The 27,760-nt window shown below is 38.0% G+C and overlaps 1 protein-coding gene and 1 pseudogene across 2 annotated transcripts in view; one reads left to right on the top strand and one right to left on the bottom strand.

The window, feature by feature from the left end:
• The window catches only part of PRIM2 (DNA primase subunit 2), a 309,771-nt gene that overhangs the window by 251,112 nt on the left and 30,899 nt on the right, over positions 1 to 27,760 (bottom strand). For both annotated transcript variants that reach the window (XM_058306925.2, XM_071218530.1), the window contains exon 6: positions 6,446 to 6,541. In XM_058306925.2, the coding sequence (XP_058162908.1) occupies positions 6,446 to 6,541 (96 nt within the window). The remainder of the gene's footprint in view (positions 1 to 6,445; positions 6,542 to 27,760) is intronic.
• On the top strand, positions 660 to 4,520 carry LOC139440047 (centrosomal protein of 63 kDa-like; annotated as a pseudogene).

Here is a 27,760-nt window from a genome sequence, read left to right as displayed (position 1 = left end):
GTCCCCCGCGTGGGGGAGCCCCACGCGCAAGGAGTGCGCCCGTGAGGAGAGCCGCCCAGCGTGAAAAGAAAGAAAGAGCAGCCTGCCCAGGAATGGCGCCACCCACACTTCCCGTGCCGCTGACGACAACAGAAGCGGACAAAGAAACGAGACGCAGCAAATAGACACCAAGAACAGACAACCAGGGGAGGGGGGGAAATTAAATAAATAAATAAATCTTTAAAAAAAAAAAAAAAGATATGATATATGAAAGACAAAGAATAAAATGGTGGAAGTAAATAATGCACTTACAGTAGTATCATTGACTGTGAATGGATTTAAACACCCAATCAAAATATACAGACTGGGTGCTGCAGCCAAATGGTCCAGGTAGTTCCCAGAGCCACCTGCCAGCCACCAGGCCTGCCGCCATCAGCCAAGGTCTGCTCTGGCACCCCACTCCCTGGCCTGGTTGAGAGCACCCTGAGGACCAGGGAAGGCAAGCATGGCACCTACCCTGTGCACTGGCCGGGCCTGCCAACTGATCAGCCCATCCCATGTTGGAGAAATTGCATGAAGAAGAACTTTCATCAAATACTTGATTACCCTTTCTTATACAGTTTGTACAAGAAAGGCAAGAAAAACATTTAATTCTTTCCCTCTATTTTCAAACGACAGTAATGAATCAGTGCCCCAGCAACCTCCAAAGTTGCCAAAACAAAGGGGATTTGGTCACTGAGGCTTTGTTGGAAGGAATGCAAAATCAGGCATGTGGTGGGGGATTTTTGACATTGTGAAGCAGAACTACAGGAGCTCAAGAAACAATTTGATATAATGGTAGCTGTAATAAATAGTCTGTCAAAGGGGTGCTGATACAAAACACCAGAAATTAGTTGGTTTTTATAAAGGGTATTTATTTGGGGTACAAGCTTATACAGTTACCAGAACATAAAGCATAAGTTACTTCTTTCACCAAAGTCTGTTGCCAAGTGCTGGAGAAAGACGGCTGCCTACAGGAGGGTTTGGGCCTCCTGGGTTCCTCTCTTTCCAGGGCTTGCTTCTTTCTGGGCTCTGGGTTCCTCTCTTCCCGGAGCTTTGCTACTCTTTCTTCACAACCAAGTTCCTCTGTGTGGTGGGCTTACTTCCAGGGGCTCCAGCTCAAGACTTCACCTCTACTTTCTGCAGTGCAGTTTCTCTTTGAGTTCCCACCAACCAAGAGGTGGGGACTCAATGTCCTACTGACATGGCCCAATCAAAGCCTTAATCTTATTTAACCAAGTGAAAGTAAAACCTCTGAATCCAATACACTCTAATATACCCAGAGGAAAAGACCAGTTTACAAACATAATCCAATATTTCTGTTTGGAATTTATCAGTATCAAACCGCTACAGTAGCTCATAAAAAAATCTGAATGGGAAGGACAGACACATGCTCTAGAAACCTGCTTGGACATCCGTGAATGGGAACTAAGAGCTCTTAAGAGACAGCTGGATATGAAATACAAAGAGGTCAGAATGTTGCGTGACCAGGTGGAAGAATATGAGAAGGTCAAGTAAGAAATGGTCATGGAAAATAGGCAGGAGTTGAAGAAACTACATGAAGAATTAGGCAGAATGAAGAGAAGCTATGAAAAGCTAGAGAAAAAGCAAATAAGAAGAAGAGCTTCAAGAGGAAACACTAAAAATCACAGGGAAGATCGGTCTGAAACCAAGAAATTAACTGAAAAAAATAGAGGAATTTAGTCAGAAATCATCAGACTGGGAGAAGCAACATTTGATTTATCAGCAACAGGTATCTTCTCTGTAGGCACAAAGGAATGCTCTAATTGAAAAATCAGAGACAATTCAGGCTCAGCTTGCCAACTGGAAACAGAAAATTAAAGACTGTGAAGCTCTCCAGCCAGTCAGAAATTCAGCACCTTAGCAATAAGGTGGAGAAGGCCAGTGACACTCTGTACCAATGAGTTGGAAATTATTAATAGAGCACCCCACCATGAGGGTCCATGGACTTGGCTGGAACCAAGCAGACAGAACCAGCAGTGAAAAGAAAAAGAACTTAACGAATCTGAAAAACTGTTAGAGGTTCTGGAAGAAGAGAAGAAAGAATTGAAGGCATCATTCAATCCCAAAAAAATTTCATCTGTGAAGAACAGATTCAAAAGGAGAAGCTGGGAAGCGGATGTGGCTCAACCAGTGGGGTGCCTGCCTACCACATGGGAAGCCCCAGTGCCCCCTAAAAGAAGATGAGCAGATGCCACTTCCAGTCACAAGCTAGATGCCACCTCCAACCACAACGAGCTAGACACCACCCCCACAGCAACAAGCAAATGCCACAAGTCAGCAGACACTGCAGCCCACAGGGAGCAGGTGTAGCTCAGGCCATTGGGCAGTTGCCTCTCATGTGAGAGGTCCAGGATTCAGTTCCTGGAGAAGGCAAGCAAACAATGAGCAGACAGACAAGAGAACCTTCTGGAGGCAGTAGGGGATAAATTTAAAAAATTAAGCAAATAAATAAATTTTTTAAAAAAAGAATAAATTTGTAAAAAAAAAAAAAAAGGAGAAGCTACAAGCAAAAATAAAGGCTACTGACACTCAACATACAAGAGAGGGCATAACATCACTGGAAGAGCCCCAGGCAGAAAGGAGGTACACCTCTCAAGAGGAGGGGGACTTAGAAAACGTGCTCTCCCAATTGCACTTCACCCAGAGCAGTGAAGAACTGCAGGCAGAGGTGACTCACTTTGAAGACAGTCTGGAATCTGTGAGTACCACATGTAAACAGCTGAGTCAAGAACTAATGGAAAAATATGAAAAACTGAAGAAGATGGAAGGGCATGAGTACAGACAGAGATTAAAAATCTAAAAGAAGAGATTATACAGGCTGAACAGAGTTACAGTTCTACACAAAAAGGAATGAAGATGGAAATCTCCCAGCTAACTCTAGAGATATCACTATTGCTTCCACCAAGGGTCCTTCCTCAGACTTGGAAAAGCAACTCAAAAGGCAGAAGAAAAAGCAACAGAGCACAAGGATATTTTGGATCAGCTGGAGTCATTCAGGTTAGAAAATTATCAACTCTCTGAAACGGTGATAAAAAATGGAATTTGGTTATGTGAGGCAAAAGAGATTTCTCTAGTAGACCTCCAGGAGAATTATATTGAGCCAGGAAATAGATTAGTGTCTGAAAATCAGCAACTACAGAAAGATTTGATGGATACCAAATCTAAGCTTGACATTTCCACTCAGATGTGCACCCCCAAATATGATGAAAACTTTAAATCAAAACACAAAAGAACAACAGAGTTCAAGAAAACAGGGTTCAAGCCCACCACAGCCAGCACAGACATGATGGAATAAAGACTGAGCACTACGAAGCAGGTCTTTGGTCTCCAAGAAGACAAGCATCAGATAGCATAGACCCCATCCCCATGATCCTCAGCCCTGAGTCCTCACATTAGCCCTTGAGGCTCCACCATCTCTGTGCTTCTAACTTTACATGTAAAACTGACTCTTTGCCTTCAAAGCAAGATAGAGGCCTTGCAGACACTGCCATCTGCGACTGCAGTCCCTTGCGCACAGCCATGGTAAACCCCATCATGTTCTTCAACATCGCCATCAAGAGTGAGCTCTTGGGCAGAGTGTCTTATTCAAGCTGTTTGCAGACAAAGTTACAGAGACAACAGAAAATTTTCATGCTCTGAGCACTGGGGAGAAAGGATTTGGTTATAAGGGTTCCTGCTTTCACAGAATTATTCCTGGGTTTATGTGCCAGGGTGTTGGCTTCACATGCCATAATGGCACTGGTGGAAGTCCATACATGGGGAGAAGTCTGATGATGAGAACTTCATCCTGGAGCACACAGGTTCTGGCATCTTATATATGGCCAATGCTGGACCCAACTCAAATGGTTCCCAGTTTTTCATCTGTCCTGCCAACTGAGTGGTTGGATGGCAAGCACATGGTCTTTGGCAAGGTGAAAGAGAGCATGAACACTGGGGAAGCCATGGAGCATTGTGGGTCCAGGAACGGTAAGACCAGCATGAAGATCACCATTGCTGACTGTGGACAAGTCTAACAAATTTGATTCGTCTTTGTCTTAAGCACCAGACCATTCTTTCTGTAGCTCAGGAGTGCACCCCACCACCTCTAGTCTGCTCTCAGTATCCTATAATCTTTGTGCTGTTGCTGTTGCTGCAGTTCTTTAGGTTCTACATCATCCTCTCCTTCCTTCCACGTGTAGCTCAACTGCAGATTTAATTTATGATTAAGAAATAAAAATCTTAAACAACCAAAAACAAAAAAAAAGGTAGACAGTAATGAAGCCAACTTTTCTGAGACTATGTCCAAGAGTTTGAATGACCAAGAAGAGTTAATATGTCTGTGTCCCTTGCCTATGTCTCCCTTTTGTACAATAGCTACAAGATTTTTGGAAGAGGAGGAACTGAGGTCTCCTCATATTCCAGAGCACCTGGATGCTGACACTGAAGAACTAAAAAGGGACAGTGAAAAGAGAGCAAAACAATTCACAGCCAGCTCTTAAGTAACCTTTTGAAAAATTCACAAACCTGGACATAAAAATAAATACTGAAGAGTTACTGCTGTCTGAAGTAGCAGCTCTGTAAAAACATGTGCATATAAAAATTAAAAAGGTGTTTCATACTAACAAAGTTGTTAAGAATTACGAAAAATTGATAGGCCATTTTCACTGCCCTGGTTTATTGAACAGGTTCCTTCCAACAATAACTTGTGAGAATAAACCATTTTGCTAGCCCTTTTCTCATATTATCATAAAGTAATACTCTCTTTTGCTGACTTAAATATGAATATCTACGTACTAATTAAAGATTTAAAGGCTGACAGAAAGGATAAAAAAAAATAAGCCATCCATGTGCAGTCTACAAGAGACTCACCTTAGATCCAAGGATACAAATCAGCTGAAAGTAACAAGTAGGAAAAAGATATTCCATGCAAACTAATCAAAAAAGAACAGGGGTAACTATACTAATATCAGACAAAACAGACTTTAAATGCAAAAATGTTATGAGATGCAGCAGGCCATTATATATTAATAAAAGGGACAATTTACCAGGAAAAATAGTCATAAATATCTAACCAGAGTGCCCCAAAATTAATGAGGCAAACTCTGGCAAAACTGAAGTTAGAAAAAGACATCTCTACACTAATAGTTGAAGATTTCAACACACTACTCACAGCATTAGATACAACAACTAGATAGAAGATCAATAAGGAAACAGAGAACATGAACAGTATGATTAATGAGCTAGACCTAATAAACATATACAGAACGCTATATCCCAAATCAGCAGGTTATACATTCTTCTCAAGTGCTCATGGATCTTTCTCTAGGATAGATCATATATTGGTTACAAGGTAGATCTCAATAAATATAAAAAGACTGATATTATACAAAGCACCTTCTCACATCATAATGGAAAGAAGCTGGAAATGAGTAACAGACAGGAAAGGGGAAAATTCACAAATGTGTGGAGGGTAAACAACACCAAAACAATCAGTGGTTCAAAAAAGAAATTTTAAGAGAAAATAAATATCTCGAGATGAATGAAAATGAGAACACAACTTATCAAAACTAACAGGCTACAGCAAAGGCAGCACTGAGAGGGAAATTTAGGCACTAAACACCTATATTTAAAAAGAAAAAAGCTAAAATCAAAGACCTAACTGAACACCTGAAGGAACTAGAAAAAGAACAGCAAACCAATTCCAAAGCAAACTGAAGGAAAAAAAAAATAAAGATCAGAGCAGAAGTAAATGAAAGTGAGACAAAAGGAAACTGTGGAGTTGCAGTTATTAAATTTTAAAATGAATTTCAGCTCTTCCCTCTTCCCCTTCCAGACTATTCAGTCCAAAAGTCAATGGTAGGTTCAAACAAAGTAGGTACCTATGATGGTGTGTGGGGGAAACCAAATCTAGTGCAGGGTGATGGAATATGAGTGGGTTAAGGAAGGTAGTCCATAGGAAAGAAAATTATCATGGTGTCTGAGCAGAAGTGGAATGAGAGACTCCATGTGGGATGGGGTCCAAGGCATGGTGTGAGAGCCTAAGAAGAGCGAAGAGCACTTCCATACAGGGCAATGATCCAGCACATGATGTTGGAGCAAAACAGTGATAGAGCATCCATGCAGAGGGCAGCCCAGGGCAGGATGCAGAAGTCCAAGCATTTTGAAGAAGGTATTCCTTTCAAAGAATGGGTCTCAGTGGGGATAAGAGCCCAAGCAGAGTTGGAAGGGTATCTGTGAGGAGGATGGCCCAGCACACAGTGACAGTATGCTGACACATCCTTAATACGGAGAGGACGACATCTGTGCAGGAGAGGGTAGCTGCAGTGAGCTGCAGAGGCTATAGGAATGCACTAATTAAATATACATATAAAGCTCAATGTGATATATTTATCAAATTTAGGAAATATTTTTAAAATTTACATACCTTATAAATGGACTCAGACCCCATTTGAGTCCCAGTTAAACTTGGTGATGAGGCAGTAATCTCCTGTTCTTTGAGATTCTTCTCTTCATCACTTATCTAAAAGGAAATATATTTTACTATTCAAGAAATTAAGTCTTTATTCAGTTTCAATAAACTGCTTTTCTGCTCTAGTGAAGAGTCTATACTTTTACAGAAGCTTTTAAAATTCTGACATCCCAAATCTTTCCTAATATCTTCAGTGAATCATTATCATTAATAAAGCCAAAAGAGGAAAGAAAATATAAATAATATTATTTCAAATCTCTTATTTTCCAATTTCCAAAGACATACACCAAAAGAACATTAGCAGAAAAATCAAGTATTATAGGAAGAGGAAAAGAATTATAATAAAAACTCAGGTTAATACACACTAAAAATAAGCACTATCCCAAACAAGAGTTATGTTAATATATTGAAATACCTATTTGTGATTGAATGGTTTAAAGACTTAAGACAACTACACATAACACAACCTACATACTTGAAACTTTTTTTTTTCAGAAACAACTGTAAATCTATTACCTCAGACAGATTATGGCTTTATAAAAGATTTGATAGATCTGACTACATTAAAGATTAAAATTTTACTTCTACACACAAAAAAATAAAATACGGAAATGAAGATGATACATAAATGACAAACTAAAGGAAATGTTTTCATTACCTGTCAAAGAGTTATTCTCAATAAACCCCAAAATGATAAAACACATAACAATATTCACATAAGCAAAAACAATAAATGTACATTTTAAAAAATAATTTGGTAGCATCTTCCACCTATTAAAATGGCAAAAGTCAAAAAAAGATTTAGAATACACAGTTTTGGGACAATCTGGGAGTAGGGCATTTTGGTAATATATATCAAAAAGCCTTTAAGGGGATGTGGCTCAAGTGGTTAAGCACCCATTTCCCACATGGGAGGTCCCAGGGTCAGTTCCCAGTGCCTCCTAATTTAAAAAAAAAAAAGAACAAGCAAAACAAATGAAAAAGAACAACTCAGGGGAGACAATGTGACTCAGTGGTTGAGCACCGGCTTCCCATACACAAGGTTACAGGTTCAATCCCCAGCCCTACTACCTCAAAAAAAAAAAAAGCTTTTAAAATTGCAGACTCTAACAATTCCACTGCCAGAATTACAATTGTAAGTAAATAAAAGGGCATGTCCACAAATAAGAACAATGTGTCTTCATTGCAGTGTTATTTACTATAAGAAAAAATCCCTAACTACCCAACAATAGGTATTTGTTAATTAAACTGCAGTAGAACTTGCTGTTTCAGTAAAGCAAGCTATGTTTTCCAAAGAACCGCTCACAGAAAACAAAGAAAATAAATGATATAATTTAAAATCATCTTCTAAAAAGCATAGAAATATTAATATACAATGTCAAGCTGACACAAAGTGGAATATCTAACAAGAGACCCTCCTGCTCAAATACCATGGATTATCAAGGGATTCTGAAGTCTTGAACTTGTTTTAAGGTTAGCACTGCTTCAAAGGCTCCAGGTATGTGGCAGAAGTAAATTTAAATCTGGAATCTTTTTCTCTGGAGAAAAAGATCTTCATAGTATGCCTCAAAACATTCCTACAAATAATTTTTCAAAAACAATGCCAAGAATATTGTACAAGGTACAAAATGAAACTAGCCTGCAAGAACAAAAGCAGTAGAAAGAGATTCCTAGAAAGTCAAGTCTGATGATACATCCATATGATTGGAAAGCTAGAAAAATTTATTTGGGACGGGGGACGGGGGGGGACTTCTAGAAACAATTCAGTAAACAAATTAAAAACTCAATGGAATCATGAATACCTTACATTCCAGAACTGTGGACTAGGTATTTAGACCCATCACCTGCTAAGGTAAAGAAGTAAAGAAAGCTGCTAAGTTCTAATAGGTTATGTAGGAACTGCCTGGCCAAAAACCAAGCCCTACCATTTAAAGCCCACTACTGTAATCACTAATTCTGAGAAAGCAACTTCAAAGAGATTCTGCCAAAAGTTGAAAAAAATACCCCCATTGTCATCTAGGATCCCAAAGGATTAGGTGGCGATGAACCAGTTTACCAGCCTTATATGGATCTGTAGCCCAGTTTCCCATTACCTAGTAGGTAATGGACCTCAGATAATGAATATGAATCAAAATTGTCCTGGCCTAGAAGTACACTTAGGGCCATGTAATAAACAAATGAAAATCCTTCTAGATAAATATATAATCCTCCTAGGCCTCAATACATTCCTCCAAATAACTTTTCAGGTACAGTGTCTAGTACACAAAGATAACAAAGAACACACAAGTAAACAAGACTGCAAGAATGAGAACCAGAAAGGTAAGACAAAACATTTTTTAAAAGTTTAAAGACTAGAAAAGAAAAAACAAAACTGTCATTACAGATTATCTTCACTAATGAACTTAGAAAATCTAGAAGAATCCACAGATAAATTATTAGAATTATTGACCTAGTTAAGCAAAGTTTCTGCATATAAGGTCAAATTGACTCTTCAAATTGACCTATAGATTCAATACAATCCCAAACAAAATACAATATCTTATGTGTGGCTACATGTGTGTATGGACATTTACAGATTGATTCAAAAATATGTATGGACATGCAAACCACTAAGAATAGCCAAGACAGCTGACATCATCAACACGGCGAGATTAAAATATCCCCTGGAAAAGTCTTCCTCAGAATCAACTACTAGATGGACAAATCCCACTTACTGAGAACTCTGGAGGATGAGAGAGACTGGAGGACTCCACAAACACTGAATCAAAGAAAAAGAAAAAGAATCTCAGGGAGGAAATTTCTGCCCCAGACCCCACAGTCCAGATCCCTCGGAGTTGCATGGAGGCAGCAAGGCCCAGGTGTCTCCAGCCACGGGTGCAAACTATACAGCCACTCTCAGCAGCAAGTTGGAACCCATGCATATCCAGGCACAGGGACCCAAGTCAGCTGAGCCCCAGGACAGGACACAAGCTGCTAAGTTGTGCTGCATACAGAAGGGCACCCAGGGTCAGGGTATAACACAGGGTAGGGAGATGGGACATCACGACCGTGGCAGAACTGTTGGTAAGAGGTGCATGTGTTCAATCCAGTTTCTGTTGGCTAGACCACCTAAATGCAAATAGGACAGGATACCCCAATAGGGGGAAAAAACGGAAGCAGAAAAGTTCCACAGAAAAAAATGGGGGGTTGCAGGTGGAGGAGGATTCAAGTGAACTGCTATAAGACAGGTCAGTCCCCATAAATGAAAAATGTAAGGAAAAGGGAGCACTGAGTGAGGGAGAGAATTTAAACAAATCATAGGAACTGGGAAGAAAATTCTACACAAAAACAATGAACAGATAAAGAAGTTCAGAGAAGAAACAGAGGAAAGGAAGTTTTCTCCTAGAGGTAAAACAATTGCACAAAAAGTACAATCTTAAAAACTGTACCACATATCCAGGGCAAGAATCAAATGAAGAGCTGAGAAAAAATGAATAGTTAAACATGGGCTACTCTAACGGTCTAGAGTACGTTGAACCAAGTGTCAGAGAAGAGCCTTAACATCAAGCCAAATCAACAATATAATCCTAGACAAGAGGGAGAAATTGACCTTCAAAGTTAATTCATCAAGATAATCAGACACTCAGACATCAGCAAAAAATTACAAGCCATACTAAGAAACAAGAAGATATGGCCCGGTCAAGGGAACAAATTAAAACCTCAGAGGAGACAGAGAATTTGGAACAACTAATCAAAGGAGATGAAGGAAAAATATGGATGTAGAGCTAAATGATATTAAGGAGAAAATGTGTGAGCATAAAGAAGAATTTGAAAGTATAAAAAGAAACATAGAAATCATGGTAATGAAAGGCACAACAGTAGAGATTAAAAATACACTAGGGGCAGGGGAGGCAGATGTGGCTCAAGCAACTGGGCTCCCGTCTATATCACAGGAAGCCCTGGGTTTGATTCCCAGGCAACCTGATAAAGGCAAGTTGGCCCGCACCATGGAGAGCTGATGGCCCACACCACCACAGAGAGTTGAGAGCAAACAACAAGGGGTGGGGGTGAATAAATTAATTAAATTTAAAAAATAAAAATACCCTAAAGACATACAACAGTAGATTTGAACACGCAAAAGAAGGAATCAGCAAACTAGAAGTCAGAGAAATCAAAATCATCCAATCAGAAGACTAGATAAAGAACAGAGGAAACCGAGCAGTGCCTTCGGGATGTGACTGGCAGCGTGAAGTGCTAAACATACGCATTATGGGTGTCACAGAAGGAGAAGAAAAAGGAAAAGGGGCAGAAAGAATACTTGAGGAAATAAGGGCTGAAAATTTCCCCAACTCTTATGAAAGACATAAATACACATGTCCAAGAAGTAGAACGTACTCCAAACAGAATAAATCCTAACAAACCGACTCCAAGACACATAATAATCAGAATGTCAAATGCCACAAATAAAGAGAATTCTGAAAGCAGCAAAAGAAAAGCAAATCATCACATACAAGGGATCTTCAATAAGGCAAAGTACTGATTTCTCATCAGAAACCATGGAGGCAAGAAGGCAGTGGAATGACATATTCAAGGTACTGAAAGAGAAAAACTGCCAGCAAAAAAATTTTTCATCTGACAAAGCTGTCCTTTAAAAATGAGGAAAAGTTTAAAATAATCACAAACAGAAACTAAGAGAGTTCATCAACAAAAGACCTGCCCTACAAGAATAAGTAAAGGGCATTCTGCTGGTTGAAAGGAAAAGACAGGAAAGCATGGCTTAAGTAATATAAAGAAATAAAGTTCTTCAATAAGAATAACTAAAAGGGTAAATGCAAAACCCTACAGTGGAGGAAGCAGGTATAGCTGAGTGGTTGAGTACCAGTGTCATATGTACGAGGACCCTGGCTCAATCCTCAGTACCTCCTAAAAAATGAAATATAAGCCAATAGTACTGTTTTCTCTATTCTGTAATTCCTATAAGAGTCAAAATACATTTGAACAAGAAAAAGGCTTATTTCCTTATAATGGACATGTAAAACATAAAGAGGGAGAAACAGAGATATGGGAGCAGAAAACATGTATGCTACTGAAGCTAAAGTGGTATCTTTTCAAACTGATAGATTATAGATGTAGATTACGTAATACAAAGCCAAGGGTAACCACAAAACAAGTATCTACAAAATATACAAAAACAGAAATGAGAAAAGAATCAATCATATACATGAAAAAGGTTGCAATAAAGGAAAGAGAAGGAAAAAAAAAAAAAAAAAGATACGACATATAAAAACCAAAGGACAAAATGGCTGAAATAAGTACTGCCTTTACAATAACAACAACAATGAAAGTTAAGGGATTAAATTCCCCAATCAAAAAAAGACACAGGTTGGGAAAAGGAATATAAAAGCATAATCTGACTATATGTTATTATAAGAGACTCACCTTAGACCACAAATACAAATAGGCTGAAAATAGACTGAAAGTCAAAGGATGGAAAAAGATACTCTACACATCTGCACCAGGGTGCCTCAAACTACATAATGCAACACTGACAAAATTTAGAGACATACAGACACCTCTACATAACAGTTGGAGACTTCAATATACCACTCTCATCAATAGATAGAAAATCTAGACAGAAGATTAATAAGGAAACAGAGAACTTGAATAATATGGTAAATGAACTCAACCTAACAGACGTATACAGAACACTGCACCCCAGAACATCAGGATAAACATTCTTCTCAAGTGCACATGAATTATTCTCTACGATAACATGTTGGGTCACCAAACAAGTCTCAATAAATTTAAAAAAGACTGAAATTATATAAGGCATCTTCTCTAAAGCTAGAAATCAATAACTGTCAGAGAACTAGAAATAAATCGAATATACAAATAAATAAAAGGTACATAACACACAATCAGTGAGTCAAAGAAGAAATTGCAAGGGAAATCAGTAAATATTTTGAGACAAATGAAATGAAAACACAACATATCAAAACCTATAGGATGCAGCAAAGGCAGTGCTGAGGGAAATTTGTAGCTCTAAACACTTACATTTAAAAAGAGCTAAAATCAAAGACCTAACAACACAACTGGAAGAACAAGAAAAAAACAGCAAACCCAACCCAAAGCAAACAGAAGGAAAGAAATAACAAAGATTAGAGCAGAAAAAGTCAAATCGTAAAACTAAAAGTTGGTTCTTTGAGAAGATCAGTAAAATTGACAAACCCTTAGCTAGACTGACAAAGAAGAGAGAAGATGCAAATAAACAAAATCATAAATGAGAGGAAGGATATTACTACTAACCCCACAGAAATAAAAATTATCTTAAAAGGATACTAGGAACAACTTGTATGCCAACAAATTAGATAACCTAGATGAAATGGACAAATTCCTACAAACACACAAACAACCTACACTGATTCAAGAAGAAAGAAGATCTCAACAGACCAATTACAAGTAAAGCAACTGACTCAGTCATCAAAAACCTCCCAACAAAGAAAAGCCCAGGACCAGAAGGCTTCATAGATGAATTCTACTGATCATTCCAAGAAGAATTAATACCCATCCTCCATAAAGTCATCCAAAAAAATTGAACAGGAGGGAACATTACCTAACTTATTCTTTGAGGCAAACATCACCCTAATACCAAAGCCAGATAAAGATAAGTATCCACTGTGGCAGATTATTTGGCAATTCCTCAGCAAGTTAAATATAGACCTACCATATGACCTGGCAATCCCACTTCTAGTTATATACAGAAAGAATTGAAAGCAGGGACTTGAACAGATATTTGCACACAGATATTCAGAGCAGCATAATTTACAATTACCAAAAGATGGAATCAACCGAAGTATCCATCAAAAAAGTTAAACAAAATACACACACACACACACACACACACACAGACACACACAGTGGAATATTATTTAGTCGTAAAAAAAGAATGAAGTTCTGATATATGCAACAACATGGATAAATCTTGAAGACATCATGGTCAGTGAAATAAGCCAGACTCAAAAGGACAAATATTGTATGATCTTACTTATAAGAAAAAATTCAAATATGCAAACTCAGAGTCAGAATATAGACTATAGGTTACAGGGATGGGGTGGGAATAGGAAACAGAGACTTAAGGCTTAAAATGTATGGAGTTCCTATTTAAAATGACGGAAATGTTTTGGTAATAGATGGTGGTGATGGTAGCACAACACTGTGAACATAATTAACCGCTCTGAAATACATATCTGCATGTGGATGAAAGAAGAAATGATAGGTTATATATATGATAGAATAAAAAATTAAAAAACCAAATCCATGGAACTGCACTACACAGTGAACTCTAGTTAAACCATGGACTACAATTAATAGTACAAATTTAAAAAATATGCTTTCATCAACTGTAACAAATGTACCATACTAATGCAAGATATTAATAATAAGGATGAAAATGGGAACTCCTGTATTTTAGGTATGATTACAACAACTACTTCTCTAATGAAAAAAAAAATTATATATTATTTACTTTTATTCCACATCCCTAAATGATCATCTTGGGCACACTACTTCGGCACTGCTAGTCTATTACACTGGCCTCTAAAATAAAGACATATATAAAGTTTCCCAGAAATGTATTCCATAAACTTCCAATTGACAAAATTCAATCATGTTTATAATTAGCATGGCCAGGAGTTTTCTATTTGAATACACATAGCTCTCTCTCTCTCTCTCTCAGGTCCTGGTTCTTAAATAAGCATGTGCATCAGTTTTGCCAGTGGAGCTTTTTAAAATTACAGATTCCTAGTCGCACTACACCTACAGACTGAAGCCCTGAGGAGCATATATTTTTAAAAGGTCCACTTTTTATTCTGATATACATCATCAGACTAAAAGTAAATCCTAAGGAAAGAATCCTCTTTGTCAAAATAAACTTAGGGTATACTGGAAAGACAACCACCAAATCCAGAGTTTGGTTTTTCTTTAGAATTCATCTTTTTTTCTAAAACACTAATGACCAGGCACCATTTCAGGCAGATGGATACAGCTATGAACATGTTTTAAAAAAAAAAAAAAAAAAAAGTCCGGCTCCCATGAAGCTTACATTTTAGTGGGGTGAGGCAACAACAATAAGCTAATAAACAAGAAACTATAGTGTAGTGATACATGAAGGAAATAAGACAGGAGTGATAGGAATTGACAGATTTAAAATTCAGATTGTATGATGGGTAAACCTTCTCTAAAGAAGGGGCATTTGTATCCAGGGCATCCCAAAGAGAAGTAATAACTTAGTGCAAAGGTCCTAGAGAGGAAAAAGGGTTTGGAGAAGAGAAAGAATGACAGAGAACAGTGACAGGCAGGGGGTGGTGGGGCGCAAGGTCACAGAAGCAGACCTTTACACCCAGTGAGATAGACTTTGATACTAAGAACAGTGAATTAAACACTGTTTTTAGGCAGGGGAACATTAAGATCTGATTTACACTGTGATTTTTAAAAGACTGTTCTTGTGCTGAATGGAGAATGAAATGTTGAAGAGATGAGTGGAAGAAAGAGACCAATTTGACAGGCTATCTTGGTAGTTTAGGGAAAAGGTAATAGCTTGAACAAGGGAAGCAATTGTGAAAAAAAACAGGAGAAGACACATTTGGGATATATTTGAAAGTGGCACAGATGGATGGACTACAAATGAAGGTGTGGGAGAAAGAAACTCCCAAGTTTGGGGCTTTTGCCACTGGGTAAATGGTGATGCCATTTACCAAATGTTTTTCTTGATCCTGATTATCCACTGCTATTTTATATTTTACTTCTATTTTTTGTTTTACATGTTTTGTTTTGTTTTTTGTTTTTTGTTTTAAAGATTTTATTTATTTATTTAATTCCTCCCCTACCCCGGTTGTCTGTTCTCTGTGTCTATTTGCTGCGTCTTGTTTCTTTGTCCGCTTCTGTCATCCTCAGCAGCACAGGAAGGGTGGGCGGCGCCATTCCTGGGCAGGCTGCACTTTCCCTTCACGCTGGGCGGCTCTCCTCACGGGCGCACTCCCTGCGCGTGGGGCTCCCCCACGTGGGGGACACCCTTGCGTGGCATGGCACTCCTTGCGCGCATCAGCACTGCGCATGGCCAGCTCCACACGGGTCAAGGAGGCCCGGGGTTTGAACCGCGGACCTCCCATATGGTAGACGGACGCCCTAACCACTGGGCCAAGTCCGTTTTCCTCATGTTTTATTTTAAGTCACCTCAATTCCTTTGTGGAAAGGAGCACCAGCATATATAAATGTAAATAAATGTTTTCAAGTATCAGTTTATCTTAAAGTGAAACACACCAGTAATAGCAGGTAAAAAGGCATGTTAACAACTCCAAAAATATTAAAACTACAATTAAAATATATTAATGGGCAGACTGTCTAAAAGACTGACTCATACTGAGCAATTAGGAATCATTTCTTTATATTCAAATAAAAAATTTGTTGACAATGTAAATACAGCAAAATCATTAATATTGTTATTTCAAAAAAATAATAGTTCTATATTGATAGATCTATAAAAGTACTTTGTTTCCCATATATACTGTGACCTAATCATTAATTTTACTATGACAGATTGAAGATGGCTACAAATTCTTTGACACTCCTCCCATTGAGAGGCGAGATCTATGTGCTCTAGCACATTGGCTGGCCTCCTATAGCCTCTTTGAGAAATACAGTATATCACAGGTGATGCCTTGTCAGTTCCAGGCATCATCTTTTTTTTTGTTTTTAAAGATTTATTTTATTTATTTTTCTCCCCTTCCCTGCCCCCCTCCCCCTGCCAGTTATCTGCTCTCTGTGTTCATTCATTGTGTTCTTCTGTGTCCACTTGTATTCTTGTCAGTGGTACTGGGAAACTGCATCTCTTTTTTGTTGCATCATCTTGCTGCGTCAGCTCTCCATGTGTATGGCGCCACTCCTGAGCAGGCTGTACTTTTTTCACACAGGGCAGCTCTCCTTACAGGGCTCACTCCTTGCATGTGGGGCTCCCCTACGCAGGGGACACCCCTGCGTGGCATGGCACTCCTTGTGCACATCAGCACTGCGCGTGGGCCAGCTCCACATGGGTTAGGAGGCCCTGGGTTTGAACCCTGGACTTCCCATGTGGTAGGTGGAAGCTCTATCAGGTGAGCCAAATCTGCTTCCCAGCCAGGAGTCATCTTTAACAGGATTAACAGCTTCCTCCATGGTCTCTTGGGGCACTGAGTAACCAAGCAAGAAGTATAAAAACCCTGTTTGAGGAAATGCCTGGAGAGGAGCCCAGCAGAGTCCAGCCTTCCAGAAGTCCTCACCTAGGCACCAGACATATGAATGAAGCTGTCTTGGCATCTCAGACCAGGCTAATTGCCAACTAAATTCCACCAAGTGACCTCACATAACACCAGGTGGAGCAGAAGTGTCCTGCTGAGCCCAGCCTGAATTCTTGACCCTCAAAATTACAAAACACAATAAAATGATTTTTGGTTTTAAGTTCTGATGTTAAGTTTTAGAATTGTTGTTTTAGGTTTTGAGGTAGTTACATAGTAAATCCAACAGTTACATAATAAGCAAAAAACTTACCAATGTAAAACAAAAGTTCGTTTTGGGAAACGGACTTTGGCCCAGTGGTTAGGGCGTCCGTCTACCATATGGGAGGTCCGCGGTTCAAACCCCGGGCCTCCTTGACCCGTGTGGAGCTGGCCATGCGCAGTGCTGATGCGCGCAAGGAGTGCCGTGCCACGCAAGGGTGTCCCCCACGTGGGGGAGCCCCACGCGCAGGGAGTGCGCCCGTGAGGAGAGCCGCCCAGCGTGAAGGGAAAGTGCAGCCTGCCCAGGAATGGCGCCGCCCACACTTCCCGTGCCACTGACGACAACAGAAGCGGACAAAGAAACAAGACGCAGCTAATAGACACCAAGAACAGACAACCAGGGGAGGGGGAGGGGGAATTTAAAATAAATAAATAAATCTTTTAAAAAAAAAAAGTTCGTTTTAAAATTTTTTTCTATTTACAATCTAATTATTAATAGAACTTATTCTCTTCATTTACATGTGCAAAAGATAGCTATATAAGAGAAAAAATGAAAAAAATAACTTTTTAATAACTTGTAAATTTTTAGGAAATAAAGAAAAGCAAAAAATAAAAAAGGAATTAACTGCCACTGTGTGGCTGTGTGTTAATTAATCAAAATTGATAGGATAGTATGCTACTTCAATTACAAAATTTGCCATTTATAATCATCCAAAACATTAAAAGTTAGAAAATGAATGCTGATTTACTATCCTGACATTCTAATTAGTATGCTGATGTCTCAGTAACACTGCCAAGCTGATCAATATAAAAATCAATCATCTGGTTATTTTATTATTTTTTTTAAATAGTATAGGCACGTTTGGAATATACTGTAATTTATACTAAAAAGAAAATATTAATTGCTTATACTCCAGCACATGTTATCCTCTCCTACAAGAAAACAAATCCCTTTTTTTAAAAAAACAGGTAGTTCATACAAGAGCACTTATAAATAGTCTCCTAAATAAATCAAAAGAGCAGTAATTCCTGAGCTGTGTCTGAGAGGAACATGTTGGAAACTTACAATCTGACTCAAGACATACTATTTGCATTCCATTCCATTCTCTTCAACAAACATTTCTTTGGCATTTTCTGTGAGCCAGGTACTATGGTGACATATAAATGAAATGCTACTTTCTAATATCTATTAAATTATTATATAACTACAGCAAAATCTTAGGAAAGAAAACAAGTTGACTCCACTGATACTGACATATGAAAGAAAGTTGCCAGTGATAGCAGGAAAAGGCCTGGCTTGCAGGATGCACTTAAAGGAAGGTAAAAACTCTGCAAGGACCTGTGTGGTTTGGAGAGAGAAGACACAGAAAAGAGAGCTCATTCCTGAGTCTACCATGAGTCTACCATGGGTATAAAGGGGGAAAAACCACCAAAACACCCCAAGTCAGAGTCAGAATGTCACCTAGCCTGGTGCAGAGCCTGGTACTTATTTGAGTTAGATGAGTTTTGGAGAATGGAGGAAAGATCCAAGACCTAGTTTCAGTGCCCAGCACAGACACTGTTTGCCAAAGACCTGTAGACAAACTAAGTTGAAGAGTTACCAACAAAAGCACCACCAGGCAGTGGCTTTGTCTCCAGCTTACCGAACAATGCGACACAGAGGTAACCAGACAGCATTTACTGAGAATAGTATGATGCTATTTCAGGGGCCTAGGAACCGAGGAAACCACAAGGGAGATAAAAGATGCAAGTGAGTCACCTCAATCCATCCATATGCGTGTCTTTCTCTCCCTCTCTCTCTCTCTTTCACTCACACAGACACAGACACACACACACACACACACACACACACACCACTACCCCAACTTCAGTCCTGAACTGGACAGCAGAACTCAAACAGTAGTCAGTTTATGGGCCGAGTCACTCCCAGGTTAATGGGGCCTAGAAAAATGCCAGTAATATAGCAATATATAAAATAACAGTGAATTTTTAAAAACAGTTATTGATACAATAAATTATGCTGGGTATCTAGATAGCAACATTAAGAAAGCTAATTTACTAAGAAAATTAGTACTACTGGAACTATTCCTGAGACCAAATGTAAAATATATTACAAAAGACAATGGGTTAAATATAAAAGTATCAAACCTTAGATAAAAGGGGGTGGGTGATAGGGATAAACTAGAAAATAATATTTATATCATTCTAATGCCAATCAGGAGGCTAAGAGCCTGGAAGGTACTCGACTCATAACCAAAACTACCTTATACCAAAGTTCTCAATGAATCTTGTGTTCCATTATTTCCATCTACATCTCTCTTCCCCTATGTCGTGCTTTCAGGAAGTGCCCAAAATATAGAACTTTCTGGAGACCTACCATTGCTCCTCTAGTCATTTTCATTTAATTCAGCTCTGACCCTCATCTAACCACTTCACTCATCTGTATATTCCTTCTGCTGAAATCACTCCAAAAAATTATCCACTTTCTTCCCTACTAACCATCCCACTATCCCCATATCCTCACCCTATTTTCTAAATGCTCCTCTACCTCCCTGCTGTCTTCTGGGGGAGAACACCACTTTCCTTGCAGCCTCTAGTATAAATTACTCATTCCCTCATTTTCCCCTCCACTCAGGTCAGCACCTGTCTCCTGCCCCTTACACATTATTGCTCTCCATCATTTACTGCCTCAAATTCATGATGCTCTTCTGGCACTCACAAGGATGACCAACCATTCTAGTTTGCCCAGGATGAGGGTTTCTCAGGATGTGGTACTTTCAACAGTAAAACTGGGGCACACACAATCCAAATCCAACCCTGTCAACACTTTAGCTCTATCTTCTTGCCATATGGATGATCCAGTCAACACCCTAGTCTCACAGGCCCTAGAAGATTCTGCCCCACTTCCACTTAGTCCATTCTCAGTCACAACACAGTTCACAACCACCCATCACACACATAACACACACACACACAGACACACTCCCCAACTATATCCCCTTACATTTCTTGCCCACCCACTCCATTATCCCCACTTCTCTGGCTCTTTGGATCCATCTAAGTCTTTCTTCCCAGGCCTTCAAAATCTTCTTGGTTCTAATTCTCTTCCCCCAAATACTATGTGCTCCAATTACACCAACCTACTTGTACTTCCCACAGTACACCAAGACTTTTATCTCTATGACTTTGTACGTTATTTCCCGTACCTGAAATGCCCTTCCACACTCTGGAAAATTTCTATGCAATTAGAAATTATCTCTGCAAAGTATCCCCAGATTTCCTCAATAGTTTCTCCCTCTTCTTTGTATGAAGATACCTCTGTGTGTGAACACTTAGTATTAGAGTATTTATGTACTAACTATAACATTTACTTGTATGTATATTTCTCACTATAATATGAACCTAAGTATCGTTAAATGTGTCATTATATCCCCAGCTCTTAACACAATACCTGACGAAATGTTTACTGACTGAAATAATGAGTAAATGATGGAAGATAAGAATATTCAAACTGAAGAAACAAAAGAAAATACTGAGAAAGAGATCAAAAGAATAAATATTCTACATAACAAAAGTCCAAAAGACTAAAAATTTATAAAAGCATATAAGACACTTAAAATAAATATTACAAAGACATTATAACAGAGATAGAACTTACATTTAAAAAACTCCAAAAAATTAATCATCAGATGATAAAAACAGGTAAGTCACATAAGGAGAATATAAAAATGCATACACACAAATGTTCAACTCTGCTACTAACTGAAGATCAGTTAAGTTACCACACTAAAACAATTAGTATATTGTGACAGAAATGGAGGAAAACCATGAGCAAGTAATAAATTCGAAATGAAACACCAAGAAGTTAAAGATGATAAAGGATCACCCCTGGGTGAATGTGAGAATGGCAGTGCCTTAATAAAAACAGTTTTCCCTACACAATTTCTCTAAATGAGCAGATAAGCACATGAGTAATTCAATACATCAAAGTAATATTACTTTTCTATTAATTTGATAAAACTAATCGAAAAACTATTTTACCTTTACAAAAATAGTAACACCGTCCTCTCTCCAACCCAGGATTCTATCTTGACAGAGGCTGAAATGAATATGTTAGGCAATGGGAGAGAGGAATTGGTTAGCAATATCTCTAACAGCATAGCAGCAGATGCAGGTTCTTGGGCTCTAGTGCTGACTCTATTAGCAGTTTCTTATTTTTTAAATTATTTTTAATCTATTTCCCACTGAAAATAATGAAAAATGCTAATCAAAACATTTTTAAAAAGTAGTTTAAGAGCATTAAAAAATTGAAAAGACAGAATGGCTAGGTTAAATTCTGAAGACAGCTGAACCCAAGAGAACAAAAGCTGTTTTTGCCCTGACGACATTAGCCAATGCCACATACTAGTATTCAGATCCTCAACCTCAAGGGGAAAAGTGGCAAAAAAAACACAAGGATTAGGAACTGTCAAACTTGGGGGTCATTCAGGAGACCCTCCCCACATTAAACTGGGACCCAAAAGAATTACTTCCTCAGGGGAAGAGTGAACTAGCATTGACCCATCATCTGTCTATCCCCAACCACATGAGAATGAAGAAAAGGCTGTCTTGGCACTGGGCAGAGCAAAAACAAAAAGGAAAAAGGTAGGAAAAACAAAAGCCCTTGAGTAGCTGTGGCCACCCCAAGAATACTCAGTATGGATGCGCCAGGGAGCCACAAACCTAAAAATGGTTTTGAAAAGTTCCTGACTGGTAATACTCCGAGAAGCCTGGCAAAAGCAAAAATAGTACCTCTTGGAAGAATGCACATTCACTCTGGAAATCCCCTAAAAAACAGTGTGAGAACAGTAACCAATCAAAAGATAACCAGACACACATGGAAACAAGGCAACATGAATGAGAAACAAGCACGAACAACAGATAGCAGAAACAGAACCATGCAGATTTTAAATACAGGACTTACCAGACACAGATTATAAAAAACAAACTACAGCATTTAGACAAAGAAAAGCAAATTTTAAAATACCTGCTAGGAACAAAAACCCATAAAAAAGCAATAAGCAGAATCTAAAAAAGAACCAGATAGAACTTCTAGCAATTAGAATAACCAAAATTAAACAAATGACAATAGAATAGGCAAAAGAAAATAGAGGGAAGTGGTTGTGGCTCAAGCAATTGAGCTCCTGTTTATCATATGGAGGGCCCCGGTTCAATCTCCTGGACCTTCTGGCAGAAAAAAAAGACATCCCAAACCTGTGCGGTAAGGCGCAAGGACCCCACGTGGCAAAGTGACACACCAAAAAAAACTATAATACAACTAGATTGGAAACAAAAAGAGAGAGAAATAACAAATTGGGAAGTAATTTAGGAGAAATAACTTATAATTCAGCGGAGAAAGAACAAAATAAAAAAAAAAAAAAGAACGAAAATGCAGACATGAAAATAAGATGTAGAAGACAGACTGAGAAGGTCTAACATACATTTGTTTGAAGTCCCAGTCAGAGAGGAGAAAGAAATGCGTAGAAGTTTAAAGCTATAATGGCTGAGAATTTTCCAGAATTGATACAAGACACCAATCTACAGACTTAAGAAGCTTAGTGAAACCAAAGTAGGGTAAATAAAAAGGTATCTACTCCTAGACAAATGAAGAATGTTTACATCAAACAGAGTAAATCAAATAAAATTTTAAAAGGAGACTAAGGAGGGGATGTGGAGTTCGTTCAGGGTTTCTTAACAAGGGGTCCGTGAGCTTAAAATGAAATTCAAAAAAAACATTATTCTTGTGGGAATGTGTTTAAACAGGTGTGATATATTTATTAAATAATACACAGCATAGTGTGGACTTAGTAAGGGGTTCATGGTTTTCACCTGACTGACAAAGGGGTCCATGGAACAAAAAAGGTTAAGAGGCCCTGAGCCAGTTAAGACTAACAGCTGACTTCTCAAGAGCAAGTGTGGAAGCCAAAAGACAGTAGAATATCTTCAATGTGCTAAAAGAATCTGCCGACCTAGAATTCCACATCCAGCAAAAGTATCTTTCAATAAAGAATGCAATCTCCTTTACTCTTTTATGTTTAGGTGAAAAAATATGGTAATAAAACCTAAAAACTGTACTTCATTTCAATCTAATTTACCATGAGAGCAGTTAAGACATTTACAGAAAGATATTATTTAACAATTTCCTTTACATTTCCTTTACAAATACAATGACATGTTTTGTTTTATTATTAATTGGTTCCTTAGATAATTATGTCAAGATTCTTCCGGAAGTAAGAAGACCCTTGAGTGAGGGACAATTTATATGCTTCACTGATCTCCCTGCAACACACTCACACTTCACCTAGTTTGGGAGAAATTTGACTGCTAAGATAGTTTAAGATGGACCTCCTATGATCATAATTCATTTTCACCCACATATATTTAGAATTTTATTTCAACTGTTTAACGTAAGATATACTGCTAAACCCTCTGACTTTTTATCGTTAAACTTTATAATCAATAAATATTTTGAAGGAAATATTAATGAATGGTAAGGTTACTTGACAAGAAAAGTACCCTCAAGTGTGTTCCACAAACCTGTTTCCCTAGGAACTAAGTTAACTGAGTCTTCGAAATTTGCAACTGTTTCTTTCATTACAAACTATTTATTTCAAGCACCCAGTTAATTGGCAGAATGCCTATTTCTTCACACAGTTTTCTATCACTGAGCTTCAAATTTTCTTCTTTATGACATCTCCCTTATGTTATCTTCTGCAATAACCTTTTGGTGCACAATTAAAGGCCTCCCAAACTCAATCTTTTTTTGAGGATCCAACTGGCAAATGTCTTCAAAAATAAATAAATAGATAGATAGATTTTCCTTCCCCATTTTTACAATGTAGCCCAATGTAAAATTGTTCAACAGTTACTTGGCTCTAAGTTTTAAACTATACCACATTTTGAACATTTTCAAGACCACTGCAAGAGAGGCAGCCAAACTGATTCATGGAGGATATGATGATGACTGAATACTTTCAAGTCAAGAAACTAACAGCAGTATATTACAAAAACATGGTTCTACTTAGATGAGGAGGAAAGGCTGAAACTTGCTGAGAGACAAATGGACCATTGGTGCAATCATATTTATTCAAGTAAATGGAAAATGAAATAAAGGAATAAGAAAAAATAAGGTCAGAAAAAAAAATGATTCAAGATTATCTCTTATAGACCATTGGAAATCAATTATTTGGCAATTAAGTTTTAATAAATCAAGTTATCATATTTATAATTCCATCATGTATTTTAAATTCAAGTTGACAAAAAAAAAACTAGCTATTGTGCCTAGGACAAAGGGAAAGGCGGTGTTTACTCTAAGAGATATCCAAATTCATACATTTATAACTGAAAATATAAGAAGTCAACTTTATGGCTCTGACAAAGGTGCCCTACTTGTTGACTCAGTTCAACATTTTTAGTTCCTTAGAAATTATTCAGACATTTTGAGGTTGCAGTTGACACAAGCTATTGTACCTATCAGAATATCTCAGCCATCACCATTCTGCCTTCCTATCTTTTAAGACTCTACTCAAATATTGTCACTTCAATGATGCCTTCCTAGGTTAATCCAGTCCATAGCAAGTCCCTTCATCAAACATCCTGGAACTCAATTACTTTGCCTTGTTCTCTGTGTCATGAGAATTAGTCTTTCCTGATCTCCAAAATGATAAACATGTTAATGCAAACCCTCCATAATACGCAACCTAGTACTGAATATGCATAAAGCATTTATTAAATACTAGTTATAAATATAAAGGGCAGCAGTGGCTCCAGAATTTCTATTTAGGATGAGCTTATAAGTGGGATTCTGGTAGCTAAGGCACTTATCTTAAAGATGCATTTATATAGCAAGCACATATTTTATAAATTGTGTGGGAAATGGATGACAGATTAAAGCCCCTACTGTCAATAATTTGGATAAATGTTCCCCACCCTCTATTCTCAGTCATGTGCTCTGCACCATGGAGGAGAAATAGGCTACTTCCAAGTCCATCAACAGCTTCCTCCCCTTGCTTATACCCCATGCCAAGTTATAGTCCAATCCCTAATTAAAATCCTAAATGTTTAAGGGCTTCATCTCACTTCAGATATGGACTGAAATACGGGAAGAAGCCAAGTTGCCACCCAGAAGAGAAGGTTTTATTCAGGGACATCCAGGTCTCAAGTACTGCAACACTAGAACACTAGAAAGTACTGCCTGCACTATCCAGGAACAATCATCTTGTTTCATCAACTCCCAATCTTCCTTCTATTTCTCTTCAATAGAAATACGAGGTGAGAGTTCATTTCAGCCTTGAGTAACCTACAGCATCAATGTGGACCCCCTCAAAGAGCCATCATTCTTGTAATGTTCTAAATATGTATTTTAATCACATTCTACTATAATTGCTTCTCCTTCCAGAGGCTATCCTCCCTGTGTTCCAGAACTTGCAAAAAAAAGATAAAACACTGAATTCATACATTCTAGATCCATCATATTGTTCCCTACAACAATCCTTATAGTGATCTCTTATTCAAAATACCAGTCATGTGTTTCTTATCTATACTTCCCTTATTTTTAATAGTTTTGAGTTACAACATATATTTTCTTTCCTATAGAAAACATAGGAAATATTTTATATTATTTCTTATAGAAATAAGAGCACCCTTGGGAAACAAAAGAGAATAAGATGCTCCATCTTGTTCATTTTGTTTCTTGACTCCAATAAGATTATTAAAATCCAAAAGTGATACAGCATAATGTATCCAGGAAGCTGCACAGTAAATTCTAACAGGTGTGTATGTGTCTGCATTCATCCATGATTCACCTTGCCTTAAGCAAAGTGTTACAATAACAGCATATGCATCTGCCAACACAAAAGGTTTTATTAGGCTTTAACTGCCCTCCTTTCCTGGACTTTAAAAACAGGTTTATTTGTTGTTGATTTTTTATCTATTTTCAGGTTTTCAGTAAGAAATAATGTCCACACACAATCGTTCACTGTCAGTAGGAATATAAAATGGTGCAGCCACTGTGGAAAATGTTTGGCAGTTCCTCATAAAGTTTAATATAGAATTACCATATGAACTAGCAATCTCTCTTCCAAGTATTTACCCAAAAGAACTGCAAGTAGGGATTCAAACAGATATTTGCACAGTAATGTTCACAGTGGCATTATTCACAATAGCCAAAAGATAGAAGAAACCCCAAGTGTTTATCAACAAATGAATGGATAAACAAAATGTGTTATATACTTACAATGGAATATTATTCAGCTATAAAAAATGTATTTCTGATACATGGGACAACATGGATGAACCCTAAAGACATCGTTTTGCAATAAGCCAAACACCAAGGATAACTATTTTATGATCTCACTGATATAAAATAATTAGAAGAAGCAAATTCATAGAGTCAGAAACTAGAATATAGATTACCAGGGGCCAGGGTGGAAGTAGGGAACAGGGATTTTAATTGGAACAGAGTTTCTTCCTAAATGGAAGAGTTTTGGTAATGGGTGGTGGTAATGGCAGCATAAAATCATGATTGTAAATTATTGTTACTGAATGATATTTGAAAATGGTTAAAATGGGAAATTTTAGATTGTAAATATGTTACCAAAATAAAAAAATTTAAAGACCCATACAATTGTACAACATAGAGCAAACCTTAATGTAAACTATGGACTAGAGTTAATAGTATAATTATAATAATATTGTTTCACCAATTGTAATAAAGGTAGCACACTAATGCAAAGTATTAATAAGAGGGAAAACTGTGTTTGTTAGGGGCGGGGGAGTCTTTGGGTCCTCTCTACTTTCGTCATGATTTTTCTGTAAACCTACAATTTCTCTAAAAAATAACAAAAAAATAATACTGTCCACAGATTTTCCATATGAATTAATATCTAACCTTTACCTACCACAATCCAAACCCCATAAATTAAGAACCAATACAAAGGGAAGAGGATGTGGCTCAAGCAATTGGGCTTCCATCTACCATACAGGAGGTCCAGGGTTTGATTTCCAGGGTCTCCCAGTGAAGGCAAGCTGGCCGGTGCGGCAATCTAGCCTGAGTGGAGAGCTGGCCCACGAGGAATGCTACCCCTTGCGGAGTGCTGGCCCATGAGGAGAGCTGGTGCAGCAAGATGATGCAACACTAAGAGACACAGAGAAGAGACAATATGCAGTAGACCAGGGAGCTGAGGTGGCCAAGACATTGAGCACCTCTCTCCCACTCTGGAAGGTCCCAGGATAGGTTCCCAGAGCCACCTAATGAGAAGACAAGCAAACAAAGAAGAACACACAGTGAATGGACACAGAGAAGAGATTACTGGAGGCAGAGGGAGAAATAAATAAATAAATCTTTAAAAATAAAAAAACACAAAATACAAAGCATAAAATGTTGAAAAGAAAAAAAGGAAATAAAAATTTGCCACCATTTCTAAAGGACACACAAAAAATTTCTAGGGGCTAAATAATAATGGAATATAAAGGAAACTCCCCCTTTACCCTTAGAATTCAAAGGTTTAAAAGTGCTCATGATTGGGTTCTCCCAACTGACCAGTTATAGTCTAGCACTTATTGGTACATATTTCTAATCCCCTCACACTATTTAAAAAGAAGATCTGTGTTTACATATTTAATAAGACTATTATTTCAAATTATGTTAGTCTATCTTAACAACTGAAGTTCTTTTTTGTTGCTGTTATTGTACATATATTTGTAGCAATCATTTTTAAATGCC

The sequence above is a fragment of the Dasypus novemcinctus genome, chromosome 11, assembly GCF_030445035.2.
Source record: "Dasypus novemcinctus isolate mDasNov1 chromosome 11, mDasNov1.1.hap2, whole genome shotgun sequence".
Taxonomy (NCBI): domain Eukaryota; kingdom Metazoa; phylum Chordata; class Mammalia; order Cingulata; family Dasypodidae; genus Dasypus; species Dasypus novemcinctus.
The sequence above is the reverse complement of the archived record's forward strand: the minus strand, read 5'-3'. Positions and strand labels throughout refer to the sequence as shown.